The sequence below is a fragment of the Carassius auratus genome, chromosome 4 (genome assembly GCF_003368295.1).
Source record: "Carassius auratus strain Wakin chromosome 4, ASM336829v1, whole genome shotgun sequence".
NCBI lineage: Eukaryota > Metazoa > Chordata > Actinopteri > Cypriniformes > Cyprinidae > Carassius > Carassius auratus.
Window position 1 is genome coordinate 26749382 of NC_039246.1, and position 24219 is coordinate 26773600.

Genomic DNA, 24219 nt, shown 5'->3' on the forward strand with positions numbered 1-24219 from the left:
TCAGGTTTAATGTATTTTTTGCAAAAATCAAATTCACTAAAAAAAAAATATGAAAACACAGGTTAAGTGTTCCAGCTTCAGGTGCAAAGAATTATATTTAAAATGTTAAATAGCTCTATGAATATATAATGTAATAACTAAATGAATGTGTAAGTTACAAATATATAGACGTTTAAATATATACATATATAAATAAAGAGTTAATTTATATATAATTTAACAAATAAATAAACAAATTAATATATTATTCACTAATATCAAATTCAATAAAAAAAAACAACTTCAGGTGCACAGAGTTAACAAAATATAATACATGAATTAGAATAAATTGTAATTCTATAGATATTTAAATTCATATATATATATATATATATATATATATATATATATATATATATATATATATATATATATATATATATATATAATTTATTTGATAAGTGAGCATAATTAAATATACAAATTCGTATATCATTAATTAAAATCAAATTCACAAAACCGTGAATACACAACTTTGTATCAGCTTGAGGTGAGTTAAATCATTTTTTTATTTAAACATTTGAATTTAAATATTTAAATTAATATACAAAAAATTTATAATGCTATAAATGCATATATACATATTTTATATTAATTTAAATATTAAAAGTACTTTAATATATAACATATAAATCAATATAGAAGTAAAAAAAAACATTTAAATGAATAAAGAATTAATCTCTATAAACCGTATTTTCCGGAGTACAAGTCACACTTTTTGTCATAGTTTGTCTGGTCCTGCGACTTATAGTCAGGTGCGACTTATATATGTTTATTTCCTCATCATGACGTATTTTTGGACTGATGCGACTTATACTCAGGTGCGACTTATAGTCCGAAAAATACGTTAATGTAATATGTGAATAAACATATCAATTCATAAATCTACAAGTGAATATATTCTAAAGGAAGAGGTTTGGAATCTAAAAGGTGTCAGTGTTTCAGACACACACCTGACATCAGTGTGCTGTGTTTGCTGTTGCTCAGCTCATACGACACGTCCTGCTCTTGACTGGAGGGCTTCTCCTCCTCCTCCTCATCTTCCTCTTCCTCCTCCTCGTCTTCCTCAGTGCCCACACGCACCATGACGGCTGTCTGTAAGCTGACACACACAGCAGAGAGCGCTCAGTCCTGAGTCCGTGTGTGTGTGTGTGTGTGAAGCGGTCTGTACCTGTTCTGAGTGGCCAGAGTCCTGCTGTACTCCAGTGGACTGGTGTGTCTGGGCTCTGATTGGTCCTCGTTCTGCACCGGTTTAGGACCCGACTCTTTAATGGAGGCCGATCGGGACACGGCCGCTGTCTCCTGAGCACAGACACAAACACCTTCAGTCTTCACTGCTCCCTCAATCACCACTGAGGCATAGTTACATATATAAATTTATAAATAATATAATAACTCATGTAAGGGTGGTCACGATACAAGTGGCATTAATAGTTCACCATTCTTGATCCCAGTTTTAATGCCAATGCAGTATCAAAAATAATAATAATAAATATAATATAAAGCTTGACCTAACCCAACCAGAATATTATATATATATATATATATATATATATATATATATATATATATATATATATATATATATATATATATATATATATATATAATAAATTGCTTATATGACCATGATCAACAGTTTCTTTCAGCAGGGTTATTTTAATATCATTAAGACACTACTGTGTATTTTTATTCATAGCTTTAATTAATTTGTAATATTTTCCATTTTAATTTTACAATTTTGTTGTGCATCTTTGACATTTTTATTATACTTTTTGTATTTATTTTATTTAATTTTTTAACATGCCCATAAAATTTGTATCATTATTTATTTCAGTTTTAGTTACTGTATCTTGCTACATAAAGGTAAAGTATATAAAACTTAGCAAATGGCTAAAAAAATAAATAAAATAATAATAATAATAATAATAATAATAATAATAAATATATATATATATATATATATATATATATATATATATATATATATATATATATATATATATATATATATACCTTTTTTTTTAGTTAATGTTTATTTTATGTTGACTAACAACCCTAGGCAAACTTTAGTAGTAATGCTTGTGTTTCATTCACATTTTAGGGATTTTGAACAATGAATTAGTAATATTAGTATTAGTAATATATATATATATATATATATATATATATATATATATATATATATATATATATAATTCTTTCTATTTATACGTTTCGCAAATATTTATATATTTAAATAATTTTATGTATTTATTACTAGATATTAACACCATACTTCAGGTTTTTCCAGGACAGCTGTTTTTGGAAATGTTAGTTTGTTTGTGTATGAGTATGCACCTTGTTCTCCAAGCTGTCACTCCCAGATTCCTCATGGTCCGTGTTCCTGCAGTTTTCTTCTGCATCAGTGGGTTTGGTGGTCAGCTGTGGCTGCTCCTCAGGCGACGTGTCCTGCTCATCTGGAGAGATCACCGGGCTCTTCTTACGCGTCTGAGGGAACAGGAGAGGAAGCGATGGAGACGTTCACAGACGTCCAATCTAACGCCTAGCAGAAAAACTGCAAGTGCAGCGCTGTGGGAATCATCATCATCAGCAGCAGCACAGTGACTCATGAACCGGACAGAGCAGGTTTAAGAGAGGAAGAGCCCTCATGATGGAAATGTGACACGGATGCTCCGTTATTGATGTATGTGTTCCTGTGGCTCAGTGGTAGAGCATTGTGTTAGCAGCACAAGGTTGTGGGTTCAATTCCCAGGGAACACATGTTAGGTGAAAACTGATAGCCTGAATGCACTGTAAGTCGCTTTGGGTAAAAGCGTCTGCTAAATGCATAAATGTAAATGTAATGTAAATGTAATTCAGGTCCTGTGGTAGTCTGAGCTGTTTCACTCATGTGAGACATTTATAAACCTCAGATGATAGTCAACTAACAGACACAAGGTTTACTGTCTCATATTTCTGTGTACAAGGTAAAAACACTACACTACATACACTATTTAGCAAAAGTACTCTTCTAATAAATACTTTAGTCATTTCCATGAGCACAGATCTGAATGTTTAAGCATGTAATGATATTCTAGAGAATTGTGTGCTTCTACTTTTATAGCATCAGTTGAACAGGACCCTTTTTTTGTTTTATCTGTGACTTTAAATGCACGTGGACATGGAAAAACTATTTTTAAATGCATGAATTAGGTTTCCGTGTCTTTTCTGTTCTAAAGAAGGGGGCGTATAGTGAATCTCATGTTTGAAGAGCAGAAACGGGAAGCTGGCGAGTGTATCTGTACCTGTAGGGTGTAGTAGAGGTTGTCTTTGGTGAAGGAGAGGCTGCGGGACAGCGATCCGTCCTCTCGTCTTCGTTCACGCAGCGCCCCCTGCTGGTGTCTCCTGATGCGCTCCATCTGCTCCTCCACACTCATGCGTGTCCGGCCCACCTCCACAGCGCTGCTCATGTGATCCACCGCACTGCGCGGACGCTCCTGCGGCTGGGACTACACACACACACACACACACATTACACTGTATATGCATACACAAATACGGATGTATACTTCACAAATGTTAATATGAAATAAGAAGCAAGAACAATATATTAAACAAACAAAATGTGTATATTATATATATATGCATAAACAAATACATGCATATTAAACAAATATTCATGTAAAATACTCAAATTCTATATTAGGCGAAACTATTTTTTATGTATAATCAAATATTTTTATATAATATAGTATTTCCATTAATATTGTATATATATATGTGTGCGTGTGTTTTTTTATTAAATTAAATAAAATTTAAATAAAATAAATTAAATTTATATATATATATATATATATATATATATATATATATATATATATACACATACACATACACACAATTTAATACATTTAATAATATGAAATGTATACATATTATAAACTGGATGCATTTGGATGTATTTTAGATTATATATTTATATATTAACAAAATATTACAAAAACGAGTACAAAAAACTATATAATAAATAATATTAAAATATATTATTAAAACTAATATTATATAAAATGATCAAGTATTAACTTTAAATAAAATGTTATTATATATATGCATTAATATTTTAGATTATATTACCATTTATTAAAATATACACGATTATACAAATTAACTTAAATTATGTACAAAATAAATAAAATGCTAAATAAGCTTATTATGTCTCAAATGATAACTAAAGCTAAAGTCATGTCATCAGCGCAGGATATTGTTGTTTCAAATGTTTACTCGTCTCTTCTAAGCCAAATCTAACCAAACATTTGTCAAACACAGTTCAATTTCTACATCACATACAGAATAAACAGCATCCTTACTGTTCTGGGATCAGGTTTCTTGGTCTTCCTCAAGGTGACATAAGAAGCGATGGTGGAGGATTCAGGCATGGGTGATTTGGTCCTGGGACTGACCACTCCGACGGGGTAAACGACACCTGACAGACAGACAGGAACACTGTTAGGACTTCAAGTGATAAACAGAGATAGGAGTGAGAGAAAGAGTTGTTTGGCACCTTTGGTGACGCTGAGTGGCTCTTTCTCTGCCGTCTGCTCAGATTTGTCTTCACCGTTGCTTTCGTCGACTTCGGCTACGGTGGTGAGCTCCGGCTCGCTCTTATACAGTCTGTAATCCGGCCCCTGCGAGCAGAGATCTCACCGGTTTACACATGATTTACCAGACGAGACGCACACATTCTGCTGGCATCACGTGAAGGTTATGATCACGGATTACATATTAAAATGGCAATCAAAAAACAAACTAAACCTCACAAAGGATGAGCTAATGCCGCGTATCTACTGGATGTGTTACAGGAAGAACTCAAGGATGAACATTTGAAAAAACCAAGAGGTTAAAAAGCAAAAAAACACTTGAAATAAAACCAAGACAACCCAAATGGCTTTTTGAAAAAGGAGGAAAACATTTTTTAACATGAATATTCTGCACAAAATGAAAACGGTAAACTATTTCTTTATTAAACAAATAAATGGCACCATACAAGCCTGTAGTCATATGAGGATGAGTGAATAATGACAAAAATTGCTTTTTTAGGGTGAAATATTCCTTCAAAAGCTTGTATATCTAAAGAGTAGGTGACTGATATAATGCATCATTTATGAAATGTAATATTTCAAATAGTCTAAATAAAATATAAATAATATTAATTTAATTTAGACATTTTTAATGGTTGCTCTTATTAACATTGAATAACCTAAAGTATAAGTAGTGGTTTTATTTTTTTAATGTATTTATTTATTTGTTAAAGTTATTTTATAGGTGGTCAGTATAGATTTAAAATAAAATGGGGGGAAAATCAGTCAGAAATTGTGTATGGTGTTGTGAAAATGTGAAAGAAATCAGGCAAAAATTATTCATAATGTTCAACAATTTATAGGTGGTCAGTCAAAATAAAAAATAAATAAAAAAATGTGTCAGAAGTTGTTAATAATTTAAAATTATATACAGGTGGTCAGAAATACTCAACATCAAAAAATCTGAAAAATAAAAAAAGGGCTGAAATTATTTAAAATGATAAATAATAGATGGGTGGTAAGTAAAAAAAAAATAAAAAAATATCTGGAATTGTTTACAGTGTAAAAGTGGTCAGTATAAATTTATTACATAATAATTAGACAAAAAAATCTTTCTGAAATTGTTTAATGTTGCATTAAATTATGTATAGGTTGTCAGGAAAAAATTACAAAAAAATTGGAAAGAAATCAGGCTGACATTTTTCAAGATGTTAAATAATATAAAGCTGTTCAGTAAAAATTAATACATATAAAAATAAAAAAAAACTGTTTATGACGTTAAATGATGTATAGGTGGTCAGTAAAAATACATAAATAAACAAGTAAATACACTCCGGCAGAATTAACTGAATATCTACTGATGAGGCTGAGATAATGGGGATGCTTCTCAGATCTCAGAGGAGCAGATATATTCTTCTATCGCTAACAAACACGATCTGATCTCAGAGGCGATGGTGATGTGTTAATGAAGATGGGATGGGGTGGGCGAGGGGGTCACAGCTGCGTCTTACGCTGTGGGTGCCGTTGCGCTGGGCGTTCTTGCGGTCCTCGGGCCGGTGAGGGGTTGTGCGGGGCGCGTGAGGAGGCCGGTCTCCCCCCTCATAAGAGTACGGGAGAGGAGGACGAGGAGGCACTGAGTCTGACTCCTACACACAACCCAGAGTCACGCCAACAACCAACCAACCACAGCAGCACAATACAGCTCAACTCCTGCTGAGGATCCTTAGTGTGTGTGTGTGTGTGTGTGTGTGTGTGTACGCGTTTAAACAATTACCAAACATCATCACCATGAGGTCGGGGATAATCACTTACTTCACTTTTATGCAGGTTTGACAGAGGGTTTGCGCCAGGAAAACCTACAAATACAGAAGAAGGAGGGTCAAATCTGTATGAATGCACGGCTGCTAGTGTTGCTTTTGTTAACGGGAATGAAAACTACGGATTCAGTTAATCAAAATAAAGCTGGAATTAAATAATAAATAAATATTAGAAGAAAAAACTTGAATGTTAAATTGAAAAAATAAATTCAAGGTAAAGTGTGATATAAAAAATGAACAGACTAATAAAAATGACATAAGTGAAAATAAATAATACAATTTAATTAAACTGAAATAAAAAAAAAAAAAAAAATGTTATAACAGTAATACTATAACAGTATATAAATAATACTAAAATAAATAATAATAATGGTTAAATCGCCAGTTATTATTGGCAAACTGAAAAACAAATCTAATTGCAAAATAAATCTTAAAATGTAGGAAAATGTATGATTTAAAATAAGAAATTTTGAAGTATAATTACTTTGGAAATTGAAAAAAAAAAAATTTAGTTGGAGGTATTATTGGAAAGTATTGTAAAGATACATTTAATGGCAAGATGTATTAAAATAAATTTAAAAATGATACATGAATGAAATGTAAAAATGATACAAAAATGAAATGTATATATTTAAACTTTACATTTTAAAGTATAAATCTAAACAGAACTAAATTATTAAATGGAAATGGGAAACGGTTTAAAATGGTATAGTTTTTGTCTGGTGTTATTATTGAGAATTATTGTAAATAATTTTTGTTTATGTTGAAAAAAATATATGATCATTCAAACTAATTTTAAGTAGTGCATGAAAATTTACTGATTTAAAAATACACATTAAAGCATACAACTAAATATAGAATTATAAAATGGAAATAGGAAAAAGCTGTTAAAATATTTTTGTCTTGTGTTATTGCAAACTACTACTGAACAAAAATGTGCATGAAAGATAAATTAATAAATAATACAAATATATATATATAGAGATATAGAGAGAGAGAGAGAGAGAGAGAGAGAGAGAGAGAGAGAATAAAATTGTAAAATAAATCTTGCTGAGGCAAATAAAAACATTGTCTGAACAAGTAGAAATCTGAAACAAAGTGTCAGAACTGTTGCTCATGTCTGTTAGTGACGTGTTGTTGATTATGGGAGTGTGTTTGTGTGTTATTCTTGTTCTCTCACTGGGTTCTGTGTTTCTCTTGGGTTTGTTCTTATTCAGCGCCTCCATCACATCCTGAATCCTCCACAACTCCTTCTGGATCTGGACGTGTTTTTGGCTGGGCGGCTCCGTCTGTGCGCACACACACACACAATATATTATACACAATACATCTAGAATATATTAAGATCTGTGCTTATAGAAATGACTAAAGTATTTATTAGAAGGGCATCACAGGGCATACTGCTAGTATTCAATCACACATGTCACCTGTGGGCTCCCGAGGGCCTCGAGCTGCTCCAGCAGGTTTGTTTTGGCCAATGTGGCGTCCGCCTCCAGCCGATCGTACTCCCTCCAGCTCCGCTCCAGCTCCTGTCAGCAGCACAGCATTATGGGTGAGCGACTGAGAGCGTGTAGCATTGCATGAATCAAAGCAAATGTAAGGAGGGACGTACAGCGCTGACACGCGACAGCTCTCTGCAGGTGCTGAGCAGGCCGCTCTGCAGGACGTCCCGCTGCTGGATGACGCTCTGCACCGCCGCGGGGTCTTCGGCACTCATCTCGATCTCCTGACTGGCCGACAGCAAGGCCGTCTCCAGCGTGTGCTGCAAACACACACATGCACGAACGAGTGAGACGGCTGAGACGAGCACCTGCGGGACGCTCAGGAGGCACGTGTTTGTTACCTTCTCTCTGTGGAGCTGCTGCAGTTTTTCTGCGTGATTTCTCACCACTTTATCCTGCTCACATAGTCGACTCAACTTCGCCTGGAACGGAACAAATACACACAAATAATGGGTACGTTTCAGTCTCCAACGAATGTGAGTGTGTTAAATGGAATGAAGAACAATTATACCAGAATTAGGGAAAAATCTTTTAAAATAAATTGTTTAATTTTATTTCAATTTTAAATAAAATACCCATATATATATATATATATATATATTATATATTATTTTTTTTATTAAGAAATACACATTAAAGAATCCTCCACAACTTACATCCTGAATATATATATATATATATATATATATATATATATATATATATATATATATATATATATATATATATATATATAATAATTATGATAATAATTATGATAATTGTGAATGTGAGGTAATAAAAATGGCTTGTAGAATAATTATCATTACACAAAAATCAAATCAAATCAAATGAAAATCAAATTGAATCTAATCAAATGGAATCAAATGGAATGGAAGGGAACGGAATTGAATCAAATCGAATCGAATCGAATCGAATGTAATTGAATCAAATGAAATGGAATCAAATGTAATGGAATGGAATTGAATCAAATGTAATGGAATCAAATGGAATGGAATGGAATGGAATCTAATCAAATGGAATGGAAGGGAATGGAATCGAATCAAATGTAATGGAATCAAATGGAATGGAATCGAATCAAATGGAATGGAATGGAAGGGAATCAAATGGAATGGAATGGAATCGAATCAAATGGAATGGAATGGAAGGGAATCAAATGGAAAGGAATGAAAGGGAATGGAATGGAATCAAATCAAATCCCAGTCTTTCCTTCCTGGTGTCATACGAAACATCAAAATGTAAAAACAAAACCAATAATTATGCCAGAGTAATGTGTTTCAGCAGCATGAAAAGCTTTAAATGACCTACACAGCAGTATTTATTTTTAGTTTGCTCTTAGACTCTTAGACAGTAAGTTTTATGATTCCATATTTAGTTCATATTCCATAAATTAATGATAAATTAATGATCACCCACTAACTACTATAATACATCTTGACGACTATTCAACAGCAAAGATTTAAATAATAAATAAATAAAAATGGGATAGAAAAATCCTATTTGAAAAGCTTTTAAAAGGTTATTTTACAAACATCTACATTTTAAAATATGAATTACAGAATTTAATGTTTAAACTAAATTTAAATTTATAATATCTTCTTTTTAAATTTGCCAATTAGCCTGAAAAATAGTTTAATCATTTGCAGTTTTTATGTTTAATAATTCTTGCTTCAGGTTTCATATTGCAAGATTCACTCCTAATGATAAATTGCTGTAAATAACTCTTTTTGTCTTCTTTTTTGTTTAACAGAAGCACCGACTCAAATAATATTTATCTCAATGTAATCATCATCAACAATCATTCAAGTCAGCTTACATCGATGTCCAGCTCCTCGGGTCTGTATAAGTAGGTGCTTTCTCTGTACTCTTCAGAACTCATCTGCTGCAATGAGAGGAAATAATGTAAGATATGTCAAGCATTATATAATAGATCATAGAAAAGCGAGGATTACAGCTTTGAGAGCTTGCACATGAAGCGATGGAGCAAGCGTCATGAGTCTGTGTACAGTTGATTTACTACTGCTATACGTGCAACTCATCAATAATGAAGGCAAAAACAAATGTAGACTTTAAAGAATGAACTTTTTTGCAACAGTAACTTCAGTAAATCCTCTAACACTTGCAGCTGGTGTACTATAAATGTGTGGTACTGTGCAGCAGGGATCTTCATATACAGTCACAATATATACAACAGCACTGGGACTGACACCAACCACAGAATCCACACGAAACATGCAAACTCCATCCTAACAGTTCGGAGGAAGCTGTCATTTTATGACCCCATTTATGATATTTTGCTAAGACTTCACTTGAAATCTTTATGCATTATGAAAGGCATTCATAATGTTTGTTATAATGCATTATATATTTTCATAAATAATTGCAAACCGTTAAAATGCATTAGAATATTTGCAGATTTCTTGTTACATCTAAAAATAGTTGTTACTATTTAATGCATAATTATTGCATTAAAATACTTTTATAATGCATCAAATACAAACGCTTCAGGTTAATTTATTTTATTTCTATATTTCTAAATGAAAATATTTTAACACCATTTGTTTTCAGTGCATTTAGGAAATATTCTTCAGATTAGGCAGCTAAACTAATGATCGAATGAATAGGTCTTTGTAAGAAATATGAATGCATCTTGAATATTTTATGTACAAAATCAGTATTTTCAATGCTACAATGGGAACTATGATAAAATAATGGCTAAATCATTTTATTTTCATTAGCAATTTTAATAAAAATATTGCAAAATAGCACCATCTGATAATCCAGTAAATTCTTAATTTAAACTTTAAGTCTTATTTTGATATGCATTATATATAAAGGCTTCAAATAAATGCACACATGATTTCTGCGTGAAAACTGTAATTTTTTTTGTGCATTTATGGTTAATATACATTAAGGTTATAACATGACATGTATATTATATATATATATATATATATATATATATCTCAAGTAATGTGTTCTTGATGATTTGTGTTAAACGATTTTTTAAGACTTAGTATCTTTGAAGTAAATATATGTTGTTTAAAGATGTTTGGATATAATTACTAGAAAACAGTCCAAAAACACGGAGTTTTTTTTTTGCAGTGCACAGACACTCATTCACACTATCATCCTACAACCGGATGAGTTTCTGTAGATATGAATCATCTCATCACGGAAATAAAGCTGCTTCAGCACCATCTGGTGTGCTAAAAACAGAATAAATAAATAAATAAATCACTACACTGTTAACAGCGCTCGTGTCGCACACGTTCACATCTGCTACGGGACACCAGAGGCACACAAACGCAGAGTTTGAACCACAATTTTAAAGAAAAGAATTAATCAATTTGAAAGTATTGTGTGCTGGAAACTACGGGAGGATTCAGGAGGTCGGTCTGCTGCAGTAGATGTTCCCTACAGGTAATTACCGTCCCCTCGGTTAGTGTGACTTATGAAAACCCGAAAGCCCTCAGAGGTCTGGCAATGGCCCGAGCTGATCACACTCGACAGGATTTCTGAGATTTCAAGTGCACTAACGAAGACAACTGGAGACTCAAGATGCGACCAGCCAGTGTATAAACTAGCTAACTTCATCAAACAGTGAGAATGACTGTCTGATGGAAGCAACTAAATGCTATTTATCTGTTGCAAATGAAATCTAACTGCAGCAGTTGCATGCCTAGTAATAATGCATACTTTGGATGTTTTTTGTTTAAAGGTGCCATAGAATGCATTGATACAATATTTTAAATTGTTCTCTGAAGTCCCCAGAGTGTGTATGTGAAGTTTTCTCTCAAAATAGCCCACAGATAAATTTTTTATAGCTTGTTGAAATTGCCACTTTTTCCCGGGACATTTCCTCTGAAAATAAAAGTTAAACAACGTGTCCTAAGCGGTCTATGGAGACTCCTATGTTCACTGGTGAATCCCAACACAAAACACTTTCAATGGCTCTTTGGTGCTGACATTGTACCTCCAGCAGCTACAGCAAGAGAACAGTAATGTCGGACCGCTGCTTCCCCCTCAGGGCTGTGTATATGCTAATAGGGCAGAGAGTGTCACAAAAGGGTGGGCTGGCTAGTAAGATACATTTACGGAAACATTAATTTGTTAACTTGTAATTTAAGGCTACTAAAATTAATATTACATACAAAATAACTATATTTACATTAAGTTTAAATTAAAAATGTATTGGCCGGTTTTAATTTTTCTCACATGTAAAACTGTATTTTGAACTATTTTTTAATTTATGCATTTAAAACCTGTTAACTGTCACTCACGTTTTTGAAGATAGACATGAATGTGCATGATACAAACCTAAATTTTTATAATTCATGACTGAAAACATTTTGTAACATGATGTTGATGTGCCATTTATATGGTAATGCAATGTCTGATTTTAAAATGGGTTTTGAAGGATGAATTTTGAGATTTTATGTTTTCAAGTGATATATAACTTCTGATGATTTCTAAAAAGTGATAGGGAAAAAGGCAACGAGGAAGTCTTTTTTTTAAACAAAGGTCAAAGCTCCTTTTGTAACGTAGATTTCTGAGGGTGCACTCTTGTCATAAATTAATCTATTACTTTTCCTACATAATTTTTAACAAAAAATATTGGTATAATATATATTTGGGAGTCTTAGACCTTTCCAACGATATATAGTTTGTCAAGATTAGATTAGATTTGATTGTAATATAGTATAGTCAACGTAGGCGTCCCGTATACGGGACGGGGTGACATTTAACAGGTTAACAGATGCTTTTATCCAAAGCGGTTTACAGTGCATTCAGGCTAACATTTTTTACCTAACATGTGTTCCCTGGGAATTGAACCCACAACCTTTTGCGCTGCTAACGCAATGCTCTACCACTGAGCCACAGCAACACTTTTTAATAAAACTATTGGTGCATCTAACAGTCAAATTATTATTATTATTATTATTTTAGTATAGTTTCACTTAAATCAGCATAATCCCATTGTCGTAAGGACAACAATTAAAGTTTATTAAATATCTTCCATTGCAAAAAAAAATAGATTTAATGGCCAATAAATCCTTATTTCACTCGGAATTGTTTGTTTGCAACATGACTGACTTCACGCAGCACAGCCAATGCTTACCGAACAATTTGCATGACATCGTGGGGTTTCTGGTTACTGAAGGCCCGTTCACACCAACAATAATTATTTTTAATGTTGCTTTAAATACATGAGTAGTAATCTGATAACGATTCAACTAATATTGTTCATCTGTGTCATTAACGTTTTAGTCATGACTTCTCTATTCTTATAAAATGATTGCTAAAACTTAATACTTAGAGTTTTATCTGATGTGAATGGGCCTTTAAAGCTCATAAAAGCAGGGCAATGCTTTTCTTTTGGAGGTGTCAAAAGGCTTGGTAAACCACACTGGACTCCAGTCACACATGAAAGTCACACATGATGGATGGAGCCATTGCTAATGAACGGCACATTAGCACCAGCAGCTGGGATTCACACGAAACGATCAAGCCATGCCAATACCAGTTCCACTTTCAACAAGAAAACAACAACAAGGAGAGCCAATGGGATGTGCTGGAGCGAAACCGACACAGGATGGGGCAGTGAGGGGGTGGAGCTTCAACAAAGAGGCGGGGCCATGACACAAAAGGGGAGGAGCATGACCGTGGGTTCCAAGACCTTACTTGCTGGTACAGTTGTGGCCTTGGTGCAGAGTTCTCAATCATAGTGTGAATCATGAAGATTACTGGCTCATTCTCCTTCATCTAGTGCACGAGGAGGAGGAGGAGTAACAGGAATTATCAAAAAAACTGTTTTTACAGCTTTTGAGTCTAACAGCAGTGGTGGACAGTAACGGAGTAGCTTTACTTCGTTACTGTACTTAAGTACATTTTTCAAGTATCTGTACTTTACTGGAGTAGTTTTATTTTGAGTAACTTTTACTTTTACTTCACTACATTCCAAAGCATAAAATCGTACTTTTTACTTCACTACATTTCATAAAACATGTCGTTACTCCCTATAATATATCACGTGCTCCGACACGCAGAAGCGGTGTCTGATTCATCATGAACGAACTGAGTCTTTTCAAAATAAACTTTTAAATGGGATCGCAAATCGCACCAAATGATTCGTTTACGAATTAGAATGATCCGATTGCAGCTGTTCTGGAGTCGACCACTCACTGATTCAAATGAACCGTTTAGTGCGAGTCAGTAAGAACCGGAAGATCTTGTGAGCGCGCGTGCGTCTGATGTTGCTAAAAGTAAGTGATAATGTCGAAATTTAGGATTAATTATTGTAACTGAAAATAATATTTAGGTCAAATTTGACAGTTGTTTGGGAACTAAATCCGCTGTAAAGAGTGATATATTTAAGCCCACGTTTTAGGTAAAAACAAACAAACAAACAAACAAAAAAAAAAACATTAAACTAACACAGATTAAATAAAATAACTCGTGCATGTTCAAATTCCCCGCTGCCGTAATATTAACAGTTTTATTAAAATGCTAGCATGTACTATGTGACGTCTGTTTTTATATTGTTTATCAACAGTAACGTTATATTGTTTCGATTAACTAGACGAGTAGACAGACATGAATGTTTATTCATAACCGTACTGAAAATAAGTAAATATTGTTAGCTGATGCTAACTGTCCAGCTAACAAGCTTGCTGGTGCTAACTTGAGGTAATTTGTATAAAAAAATGCCCAAATATTTTTATTCAACAACCTATACATATATATATATAGAGAGAGAGAGAGAGAGAGAGAGAGAAAGAGAGAGAGATTACATCTAGGGACAAAAGAAAGGATGTGATGTTGAGAACTACAGTAATTATCAAAGTGAGATGCACCCCGTTTGGCCATGGGTGTTTTTACACCACAGACAAGATTTGAGAAGGAAAAAATCATTATGAAAATATAATTATATTTTCCTTAAAATGTTCTTCCTAACTTCAGGCCTTATTATCATCCCTTACGAAAGGAAAATATATTTACCAATATATTTCTTAAAATATATTGTGATATATTGTAATATATTATTTTCCCTTTTTATTTTCTAATATATCATATATTTGAATACATTTAATAATATATTGATGATACATATATTATATAATATATTGAAAAATATACAAATGATTGCCGCTTTCATATTGCAATATATTGGAAAAAAAAAAATATATATAAGAATATATGCCTAATATATTACATGATATTTTCCAATATACTGCAATATATTTTTGTTTCATAAGGGATTTTGAGCAGTAGGATTATAAAAAAAATATGTGCTAATATAAAATTAAATTAAGTAACGTTAGCCTATATAAAATTGCAAACATCTATCTTTCAGTACTTTTTTACTTAAGTACATAAAAAATCGAGTACTTTTGTACTTTCACTTGAGTAAATTTGAAAAAGGAGTACTTTTACTTTTACTGGAGTAATATTTTACTATACGTATCTGTACTTTTACTCAAGTACTTGATTTGTGTACTTCGTCCACCACTGTCTAACAGATATCACATGTCTGCTGTACTTATGCGTTTTTCCTGTTCGCTGTTGCAGAATAATGACTGTGTGCACTTCAGTAACGCAATACAATGTTAAAAACAATAAATGGTTCCTGTCAAAGAAGATTTGCTGGATAGTGCTATTCTGAGTTGACCATTTTCAAAAAGGTCAGTGGAGACAAAAGCTAATATAAATATCAAACTGTCAACCAAGATATGTTTATTCAGAGATGCACTTCATAATAATAATAATAATAAAAATGCTGCATTAGTATTACTTTGTAAGAATTACAGGAAAACTGCAACAGTCTGGTTTGCTATTAACTAACACTAAAACGTCAAAAAAAAATATATATATATATTAAATTCTAAATATAATTATATTATGAAAATATAATAATAAAAGCTCATTTGAAATTGTAAAAGATACTATAATATTAAAATAAATAACTAATAAGATAGCACAGAGAAAAATCTCTAAATAAATAAATATAAATTTTATTTATAATTTATATAACAATTATTAAACTGCATTCGTGAAAAATAAAATAAAATACAATTATTAAACTCAACCTTAAAATTAAAAGAAATGTTGCCTTTGCAACTAGAATAAGTTAAAATTATAAAATGACAAACTAAATAAATATGTCAACAAAAAATTATTAAACTTTAAGAGTAATTTCAAAGCAATTATATATATAATGTTTTATTGGATGAGTTGTTCATTCCATCAGTTACTGAATACTTGTCTACATATTCATTTTGTCAATTCTTAGAGCTGTTACACATGAAATGTAGCTCAAAAATAGACAAGTTACTGCTGTGATCTGTTAGTTCAATGACAAATACAATACTTTCACAGCAGGCTACCACTGAGAATTGAGCCTGACAAACTAAAAAATACAAATGAACCCGGCTCATGGTTTGTTGCTAAAAATGCTTTGAATGAACTGCTATTTTAAGAGACACCATCTGCATTCAACAGAACTTCAACAGAACAAAGAACTGCAGCAGATGCACTGTGGGCCATTTGATCTGCGCTGTAATAAAAGTACAGGAGACAGAGAAATAAGACAATGAGAAACAGGAAGTGAGAAACAGGAAAGGCCCTCACCTGGCTGTCCAAGTACATGAGATTCCTCTGTAGGTGATGGGAAAGGATTTCACTCTAGAGACGGCAAGAGAAAGAAGATGAGAGGAGAGCAGTGAGAAAACCATAGATGTGGGCTTCAGAGCAGGGGAAGTGCAAAAGAAAAAGTCAAAGTCAACAACTGCAACTCCACCTTCTCCTCAAGTTCATCATGCACTTTTATAAGCCAGACACCAAGCTGAAGAGCAAATCAGAAATGAGCTTCTTGCATATAAAGGGTCCACACCAAAGAAAACATCTTGCTATCAAAAGAGGATTGCAAACAGAAACACAACTTCTGCAGATCATGTTCCTCAAACTGTGTCAGAAGCATGCAGCAGCCGCACAAAACATGATCCAAACCTACAGGACTGGAGGGATTTCACATCCTAGTGGAAAGGAAGAGACGTTTCTCCAAACAGCGGCTCAAAAGTTTGGAATAGTTCAGATTTATCAAATAAAGGCTCACCAAATTTGCATTTACTTGATCAACAATACAGTAAAATCATGAAACATTATTACAATTTAAAATAACTTTCTATTATTTTTTTTAAATGCAATTTGACATGATCCTTCAGAAATCGGTCTGGTAAGTTGATTTCCTGCTCAATTAATGCTTAATATTTTTGTAACAAATGTTTTGTTTTGTTTTTAAAAACAGCAATATTAATTTTAACTAGATAAAAAAAGTTCGTCAAGACAAACTTTAAGTTGGCTTGAGAAAGCCTGGCCAGTTTAAAAAGTTTAAAATTAAATTTTAAGTTAAGTTAAAAAGTTTGTTAATTGCTATGCAGTTGCTAGGGTATCCGGAGTGGTTGCTAAGGTGTTGCCGTACAGTTACTAGGGAACCCATAGTGGTTGCTAGGGTGTTGCAATGTGGTTGCTAGGGTACCCTGAGTGGTTGCTAGGGTGTTGCTATGCGGTTGCTAGGGTACCCTGAGTGGTTGCTAGGGTCCCACTGAGTGGTTGCTAGGGTGTTGCTATGCAGTTGCTAGGATTTCTGGAATGATTGCTAGGGTGTTGCTAAGCAGTTGCTAAGGTACACATAGTGGTTGCTAAGGTGTTGCTATGTGGTTGCTAAGGAACCCGGAGTGGTTGCCAAGGTGTTGCTATGTGGTTGCTAGGGTACCTGGGATGGTTGTTAGGGTGTTGCCATGTGGTTGCTAGGGTACCCTGAGTTGTTGCTAGGGTGTTGCCATGCAGTTGCTAGGGTACCTGGAGTGGTTGCTAGGGTGTTGCTATGCTTTTGCTAGGGTCCCCCGGAATGGTTGCTAGGGTGTTGCTATGCAGTTGCTAGGGTATCCAGAGTGGTTGCTAAGGTGTTGCTATGCGGTTGCTAGTGTTTCTTGGATGGATGCTAGGGTGGTGCTATGCAGTTGCTAGGTTACCTGGGATGGTTGCTAGGGTGTTGCTATGCGGTTGGTAGGGTTCCCGGAGTGGTTGCTAAGGTGTTGCCATGCGGTTGCTAGGGTATCTAAGATGGTTGCTTAGAAATGATGGTACACTTTAACTTATATTCAAATAGAAAATAGCTATTTTAAAAGGTAAAATATTTTACATTATTACGTTTTTTTTTTTTTGTCATGTAAATGCAGCCTTAGTGAGCATAAAATACCTCATCCAAAAATGGTAATTATTCCAAACCTTCGACCGCTTGCGTGCACTAAATCTGCCACTGAAACGTATTTCTTTAGACATCGTCCAATCCACAACAGCATGCGGAAGCAATGGAAAACAACCACCAGACTTGGAAATGGACAGGCTGGGTTGTGTTGGGGAACTAACAAGCCCTTCACTCTGGGATGCACAGGCTAGCGATCCACGAGGCTGACCTTTGGGTTGGCAGCATCGAGGTTTAGCTGCATTAGCTGAGCGAGCGTGTGCTCACGGAGGCTGTTGAGCTCGGCCTGCTGACGCCGGAGCTTGATGAGCAGCAGGGTCAGTTCCTCTGGCTGCAGCGGGCGACAGGAGCAGTGTTAGTGTGAGCCGACGTGAAGGGGGTTGTGGGAAATCAGGCCATGTTTGATACAGAGGACATGTGCTGGATAGAGTGTCATACACCTGTGATATCTCATTAACATGATTAACCAGCTCCACCAGCGAAGTCATATAAACTAGTGTAGAAGCCATGAAAGATCAGGTTCTCGAGCTAGAAATGAATTACAAGCTGGTTTGAATTTTAATTTTCTATTAACAATGTAAAATCAAGCACAACACTTTTAACAGATTATAAAAAAATGAAACTAAAATTTTAAATAAAATTATTTTAAAATAATAATAAATACTATAATAATATATAAATAATTTTAGGTTTGCTTTGAAGAATGGAAAATCAAGCACAACAAAATTACTGAAACTTTAACTGAAATTAAAAAATAAAAAAATATATAAAATAAAATAAAAGCTATTTCAAAGTCTTAATGAATACTAAAATAGTATAAATAATATGAAGTAGAAAATCTGTAAATAAATAATTGGAAAAAATATATTTATGTATGTATACAAACATTTATATATAATAATGCAGCACAAAATTAATAAAACTAACATAAAATATATAAAAATACACATTATTTTTAAAATTATAAATACTATAATAGTATACAAATAAGTTTAAGTTAAGTTTAGATTTGTATTCAAGAATGTAAAATCAAGCACAACAAAATTACTAAAACTGATTTTTTTTTATAAATGCTAATTTAAAATATTAAAAAAATTTATATACCATATAATACTATACTAAATAAATAGCATATAAATAATAGAAAGTAAAAAAATCTGTAAACTAGAATCCTTGTGTATATACAAACATACATATACAATTGAGCATAACAAAAATAATAAAACTTTCAAAAAAAAAAAAAAAAAAAAAAAAAAAAAAAAATATATATATATATATATATATATATATATATATATATATATATATATATATATATATATATATATATAAAAAAGAAAAATATAAATATAAAAGTAAATTAAAAAAATATATGAATAATATAATAGCTTATGAACAGTAAAACGAAACTGGTCCAGGAAGTAGAAAATCTGTAAATGCAATAATTAATTAATTTGTAGTATTAAATATGTATTATATAATCATCAGCTCTACCAAGTTCAGGTAAATTGCATAAACTACATAACCATGAATAACCAGCTTCTTGAGCAAGAAACTATAAGCACAAGCTGGATTTTCCAGAAACAACAGCTGGATAAAGTTTTAATTTGCTTTTCAAAAGGAAAATCCCAGAGGTTTATGCCAATTTATCCTTAAAAACTTGTTCTGCTCTCCAATTAAGTGAAATCTGAAGAAAATAACCCTGGGATCTAGACTATCTTATGTTTGTCATTTGATCTTAGTTTATATTCATCTAAATAAAGTAAGTTGTGTCATGAAAAACAAAGATGATAAAAACTCTCCAAGAGGCTTTTACCCAAGCCGAAACGTTTAAGCTGCTAAATTGAATTTCATGCTCTGTAACGAAATACATTTTTACAGCAGCTTTCCAGCGATGATGAGTGAAACACATATGGAGGAGCTCTATTAATATTTCATCAATTGACCGCAGGCTTTTTCATTAAAATGCTCTCTGCCTGAAATAATATCGCAGGCGATTTCTGCCAGTTGTACTTTGCATCTGTAAAATGAATAAATAAAGGCAGAAGCTTAATGGGGAAAAAGGCAGCTTAAGAAACGTCAAGTAAGAGAATAATAATTATAGTTTTAAGAAGAGCTTATGGTATTAGTGCTTCATCTGTCACAATAAACACATTGTTTAATTCAAGACCTAAAGCTTGAAAAACCTACTCTACTGAAACGCAATACTCCTACAAGAACATTTGAATGTTCATTTACCTTTAAAGTCAACTAGAACTGCCATTTGCAACCTATTTTACTGCTAAAACATATGCTATATTTTCAGATCAAACCAAATTTGATCCATTTTTTGACCTTTGGAATAACATGCGCTCATAAATCGTGCACGAGTAGACCAGAAGTGTGTGTTATGGAAGTAAATGTGATCATTTTGATTTCACGACATGACTTTAAATGAGCAGCTCAACCTCTGCATGTAAAACACTTCTGCTCATTTGCAAGCCAAAGCCTCAACGAATCCTCGGTGGCTTGCAAACTGAAAAATGCAAAGAGTTTGAGAGGAAAGCAAAGTTGTTGGATGTGCGAGTTACAGACGGAGATGGTGGGTGGAGAAGAGGGAAAGCGTACCGTTTTGCCTTGCAGAGACTGTGCAGTGATGCTCTGTGAGGGAGGAACAGGCCTGCGCTCGGCAGGAAAGGAGTACTGACAAAGAGAAAGAGAGACAGAGAGAGAGAGAGAGAGAGAGAGAGAGAGAGAGGAAAGCACAGGGATCTCATGAGCATTGAAACGGACCACTCTGGTCAAGAGAGCAATAAACCCACAGCATCAGAAGAACTTAAAGGCTTGTAAATAACACTTTTTTTCATGTTTTGTTATGTTGCACCCTTATGTTAAACTGCTTTAAATTACTTATTTTCCCACATCAGTCTGCATTCAAATTTATCATAGATAAAAAGCTTAAAGGGATACTCCACCATGTTTTCATATTAAACTATGTTTTTCCCTTACCTAAGACGAGTTGATACATACCTCTCTCGTCTCAGTGCGTGCACTCAATCGCTTTGGCGCACGGTGAAACTTTGAAAGCACTTAGCTTAGCCCATTCATTCAATATGGGCCAAGCAGAGAAGCTACCAAACACCTCCACGCTTTCCCTATTTAAATACAGTTACTCGCGTAGTGTAACTCGACCTAGGACGGTAACACAAAACAAAACGTTGCGCTTTTCTAAGCATGTAAAATGGATAACTATATTGTGTGGCGGAATACCATTGCAAGTAAGCACTTCGTCTTGGCGCAGTAATATCTTCACTAGAGGGAGCGGGAGCGGGTGAGAGGATTTTTCACGAGTGAAGATATTACTGCGCCAAGATGAAGTGCTTACTTGCAATGGTATTCCGCCACACAATATAGTTATCCATTTTACACGAAAAACATAGTTTAATATGAAAACACGGTGGAGTATCCCTTTAAATGATTCCATTGCATAAGTATTCATACCCTTGTCTGGGACAGTTAAATTTAGCTTCGGAGAATTCATTTTGCTTGCAAATGTTAGCACACTTTAACTGACTTAACTGTAACTTGTGTATATATAAATGCACACACATGCATGTATATATTTAAGAAAATATGTTAGGTGTATATATTAAATATATTTATACATAATATAAAATATAATAATCTAAATATATAAATGTATATACATGTAAATATAAAAAAAATACATTTTATAATTTGTATTTATATATATATACACATAATAAATAAACACAGTACACATACATTATGTAAACGAAAACTTTTTGGGATAGAATTAATCGCGATTATTCATTTGGCAGCACTAATATATACATATATAGTTTGGACCTAAAGCTAGTTCCACTAACACCAAACCTGTTTTTTTTTTTTCAGGCTTGGAAATAATTATTTAATATTTTCCCAGTTTCCCAGTTTGATCCCTGTACCTTGGAGAGGTGCGGTCGGTGGCGGCGTTCAATAGTCACGTCCCCACGAAACACCGGAGAGGAAACTTCAGAGCGGGAATCCGGGTTGAGGGGGCGATTAGGGGAGAAGGTGTGGTAACCGGCCAGAGACCCGTGGGAAGGGGACGTGGGGATGGACTCTGCGATCTGGCTCATGGTTTTGGGGCTGGGCAGCGTCCCGTATCCGATTCGGCTGTGCGCCTGCCTCTGCTGCCACTCGTACAGCTGCCACATGGTGTCGTCCCGCATGGAGCGCCGCTTCTCTGCAGTCGTGGGCTGCAGCGCCCGGTCGTACATCGACCCCGACACACTGCAGATGCTGTCCGGCCGCAGCATGTTACGAGGGAGCGTCCGGTAACCCTCGGGATATCGTGGGACGATCTGTGCACGGTGACTCGGCATGTTACGCGGCAATGTTTGGTAGGATGTAATGCTGGAAAACAAAGAAATTGGCGTCACCAACTGCAATTGAAAAATGAAAGGGGTTCAATTTTCATTTTTAATTAAAAGATAAATGAATGTTTCATGGGTTTGAGTTAAGACATGATACATAATTAAGAAAAAAAATTGTAGCCCTATTTAAAAATAAAAAAAAAATCCATGTTTTTTAATTTGAATTCAAACATGCTTTATAAAAAAAAAAAAAAAAAAAAACTTAATCCAGAAAAACTACAAAATTTTGTAATACAAAATACAGTAAAAAAAAAAAAAAAAAAAAAAAAACTTAAAAATTTAATTTAAAAAACTATAAAATGTATGTGTAAAAGTAATTTATATATTTATTAATTTGTTACCCAAAAATTTGATAAAAAAATTGTTTTTATATTTTAATCAAATTTAAATTAAACTATGAAGTAAAAGCAGTAATATTGTAAAAAACAAAAAACAAATACAAATTCAAATGAATTATACTATGCCGTGAATAGCATTTTCATAAATTCGATGTTAGTGAATCACATTAATGAATGTATGCTAATTTTGACATTAAATTAAATTTAAATTCATTCCACACGAATTTAAATATTATTTATGCTGATTGGCAACATTTTGTAGGATGTTATGCTTGAAGACAAACAAATTGGCGTCACAGAAAGGTCAACGATGTACAAACAACTCCACTTGAAGAAGAGAGTTTTATAATACAATCATGCTAATAAGGCTTTGTGATGATTTCCTGTTGTGCTGCAGGCGATAATTAAGCACTGACTCATTAGTATACGATAAAAGCGTCATGCTTATACTCGTCACAGCACAAAGCCTTCACCTTTCACTCCGGCTGATTATTAAACGCCTCTAATTTTTCATCACTCGTCATCTGCCGATCGCTCAGAAATAATTACCACGCACATGCATCAGCAACCGGAAACGCAGGGAAAAGATGCACGTGTCCCAGGAACCTTTGTGCTTTCTGACTGTACTGAGATTTACACTTTACCAGGAGCTGGTAAGATCGGCTTGGCACTTTTATAGGCACCATTAAAAAGTCTGGCATGTGCACCCTTGTACTGACAGAGCAGAAATCAATAAAGAGCTCCGACTGCCAAGATGCACAACCACAAAACTCATGTCTCAATTTGCTGAACACGAGGAGCTCCAAATGATGTTGGCTTGATGCAGAAAACCAGCTCAATTATCTACGTTGGTGTAGGGTATTAGCAACATTAACCTAATTTACATTTTACAGCAGTTAGTTTCGCTCAGTTTATATAATTAAACACAGGCAGTCGAGGAGTATTGATATATAATCGTTTTCATTATAATCAAAGAAAATACTACATTGAAAACTACATTTTAAAAACTTTACACAGTTAAAATATTTAAAGTTTTATGATAAATATTATATTTAAAAATATCAATAAAATCATGCATGAAACTAAATATGTATTAAACTAAATGCAACACTGAAAAACTATTATTTTTTACAAAAACTTTAAACAACAGAAATATTTAGAATACTATTAATACTACAAATATTATGATACTAATATTAGTATTTTAGCATTAGTATTTCAAAATATTAATTGAGACATGCATTAACTAAAACTACATTTTGTGATAACAAACTTTGAA

At 33.4% G+C, this 24219-nt stretch overlaps 1 protein-coding gene across 6 annotated transcripts in view; it reads right to left on the bottom strand.

Moving 5' to 3' along the window:
- LOC113064493 (pleckstrin homology domain-containing family A member 5-like) overlaps window positions 1-24219 on the bottom strand; it is a 138178-nt gene that overhangs the window by 1743 nt on the left and 112216 nt on the right. For 2 of the 6 annotated variants that reach the window (XM_026235397.1, XM_026235379.1), the window contains 14 exons: window positions 22132-22582; window positions 20792-20866; window positions 9734-9796; window positions 8259-8339; window positions 8028-8177; window positions 7843-7944; window positions 7596-7704; window positions 6411-6454; window positions 4583-4706; window positions 4389-4504; window positions 3327-3530; window positions 2380-2529; window positions 1211-1341; window positions 993-1141 (listed from right to left, as the gene is read on the bottom strand). In XM_026235397.1, coding sequence (XP_026091182.1) covers window positions 993-1141; window positions 1211-1341; window positions 2380-2529; window positions 3327-3530; window positions 4389-4504; window positions 4583-4706; window positions 6411-6454; window positions 7596-7704; window positions 7843-7944; window positions 8028-8177; window positions 8259-8339; window positions 9734-9796; window positions 20792-20866; window positions 22132-22582 — 1949 coding nt within the window. Of the gene's footprint in view, window positions 1-992; window positions 1142-1210; window positions 1342-2379; window positions 2530-3326; window positions 3531-4388; window positions 4505-4582; window positions 4707-6109; window positions 6245-6410; window positions 6455-7595; window positions 7705-7842; window positions 7945-8027; window positions 8178-8258; window positions 8340-9733; window positions 9800-13602; window positions 13684-16548; window positions 16603-18395; window positions 18516-20791; window positions 20867-22131; window positions 22583-24219 lie in introns of all 6 variants that reach the window. The other 4 variants (XM_026235384.1, XM_026235378.1, XM_026235394.1 and 1 more) reach the window with 3 other exon arrangements.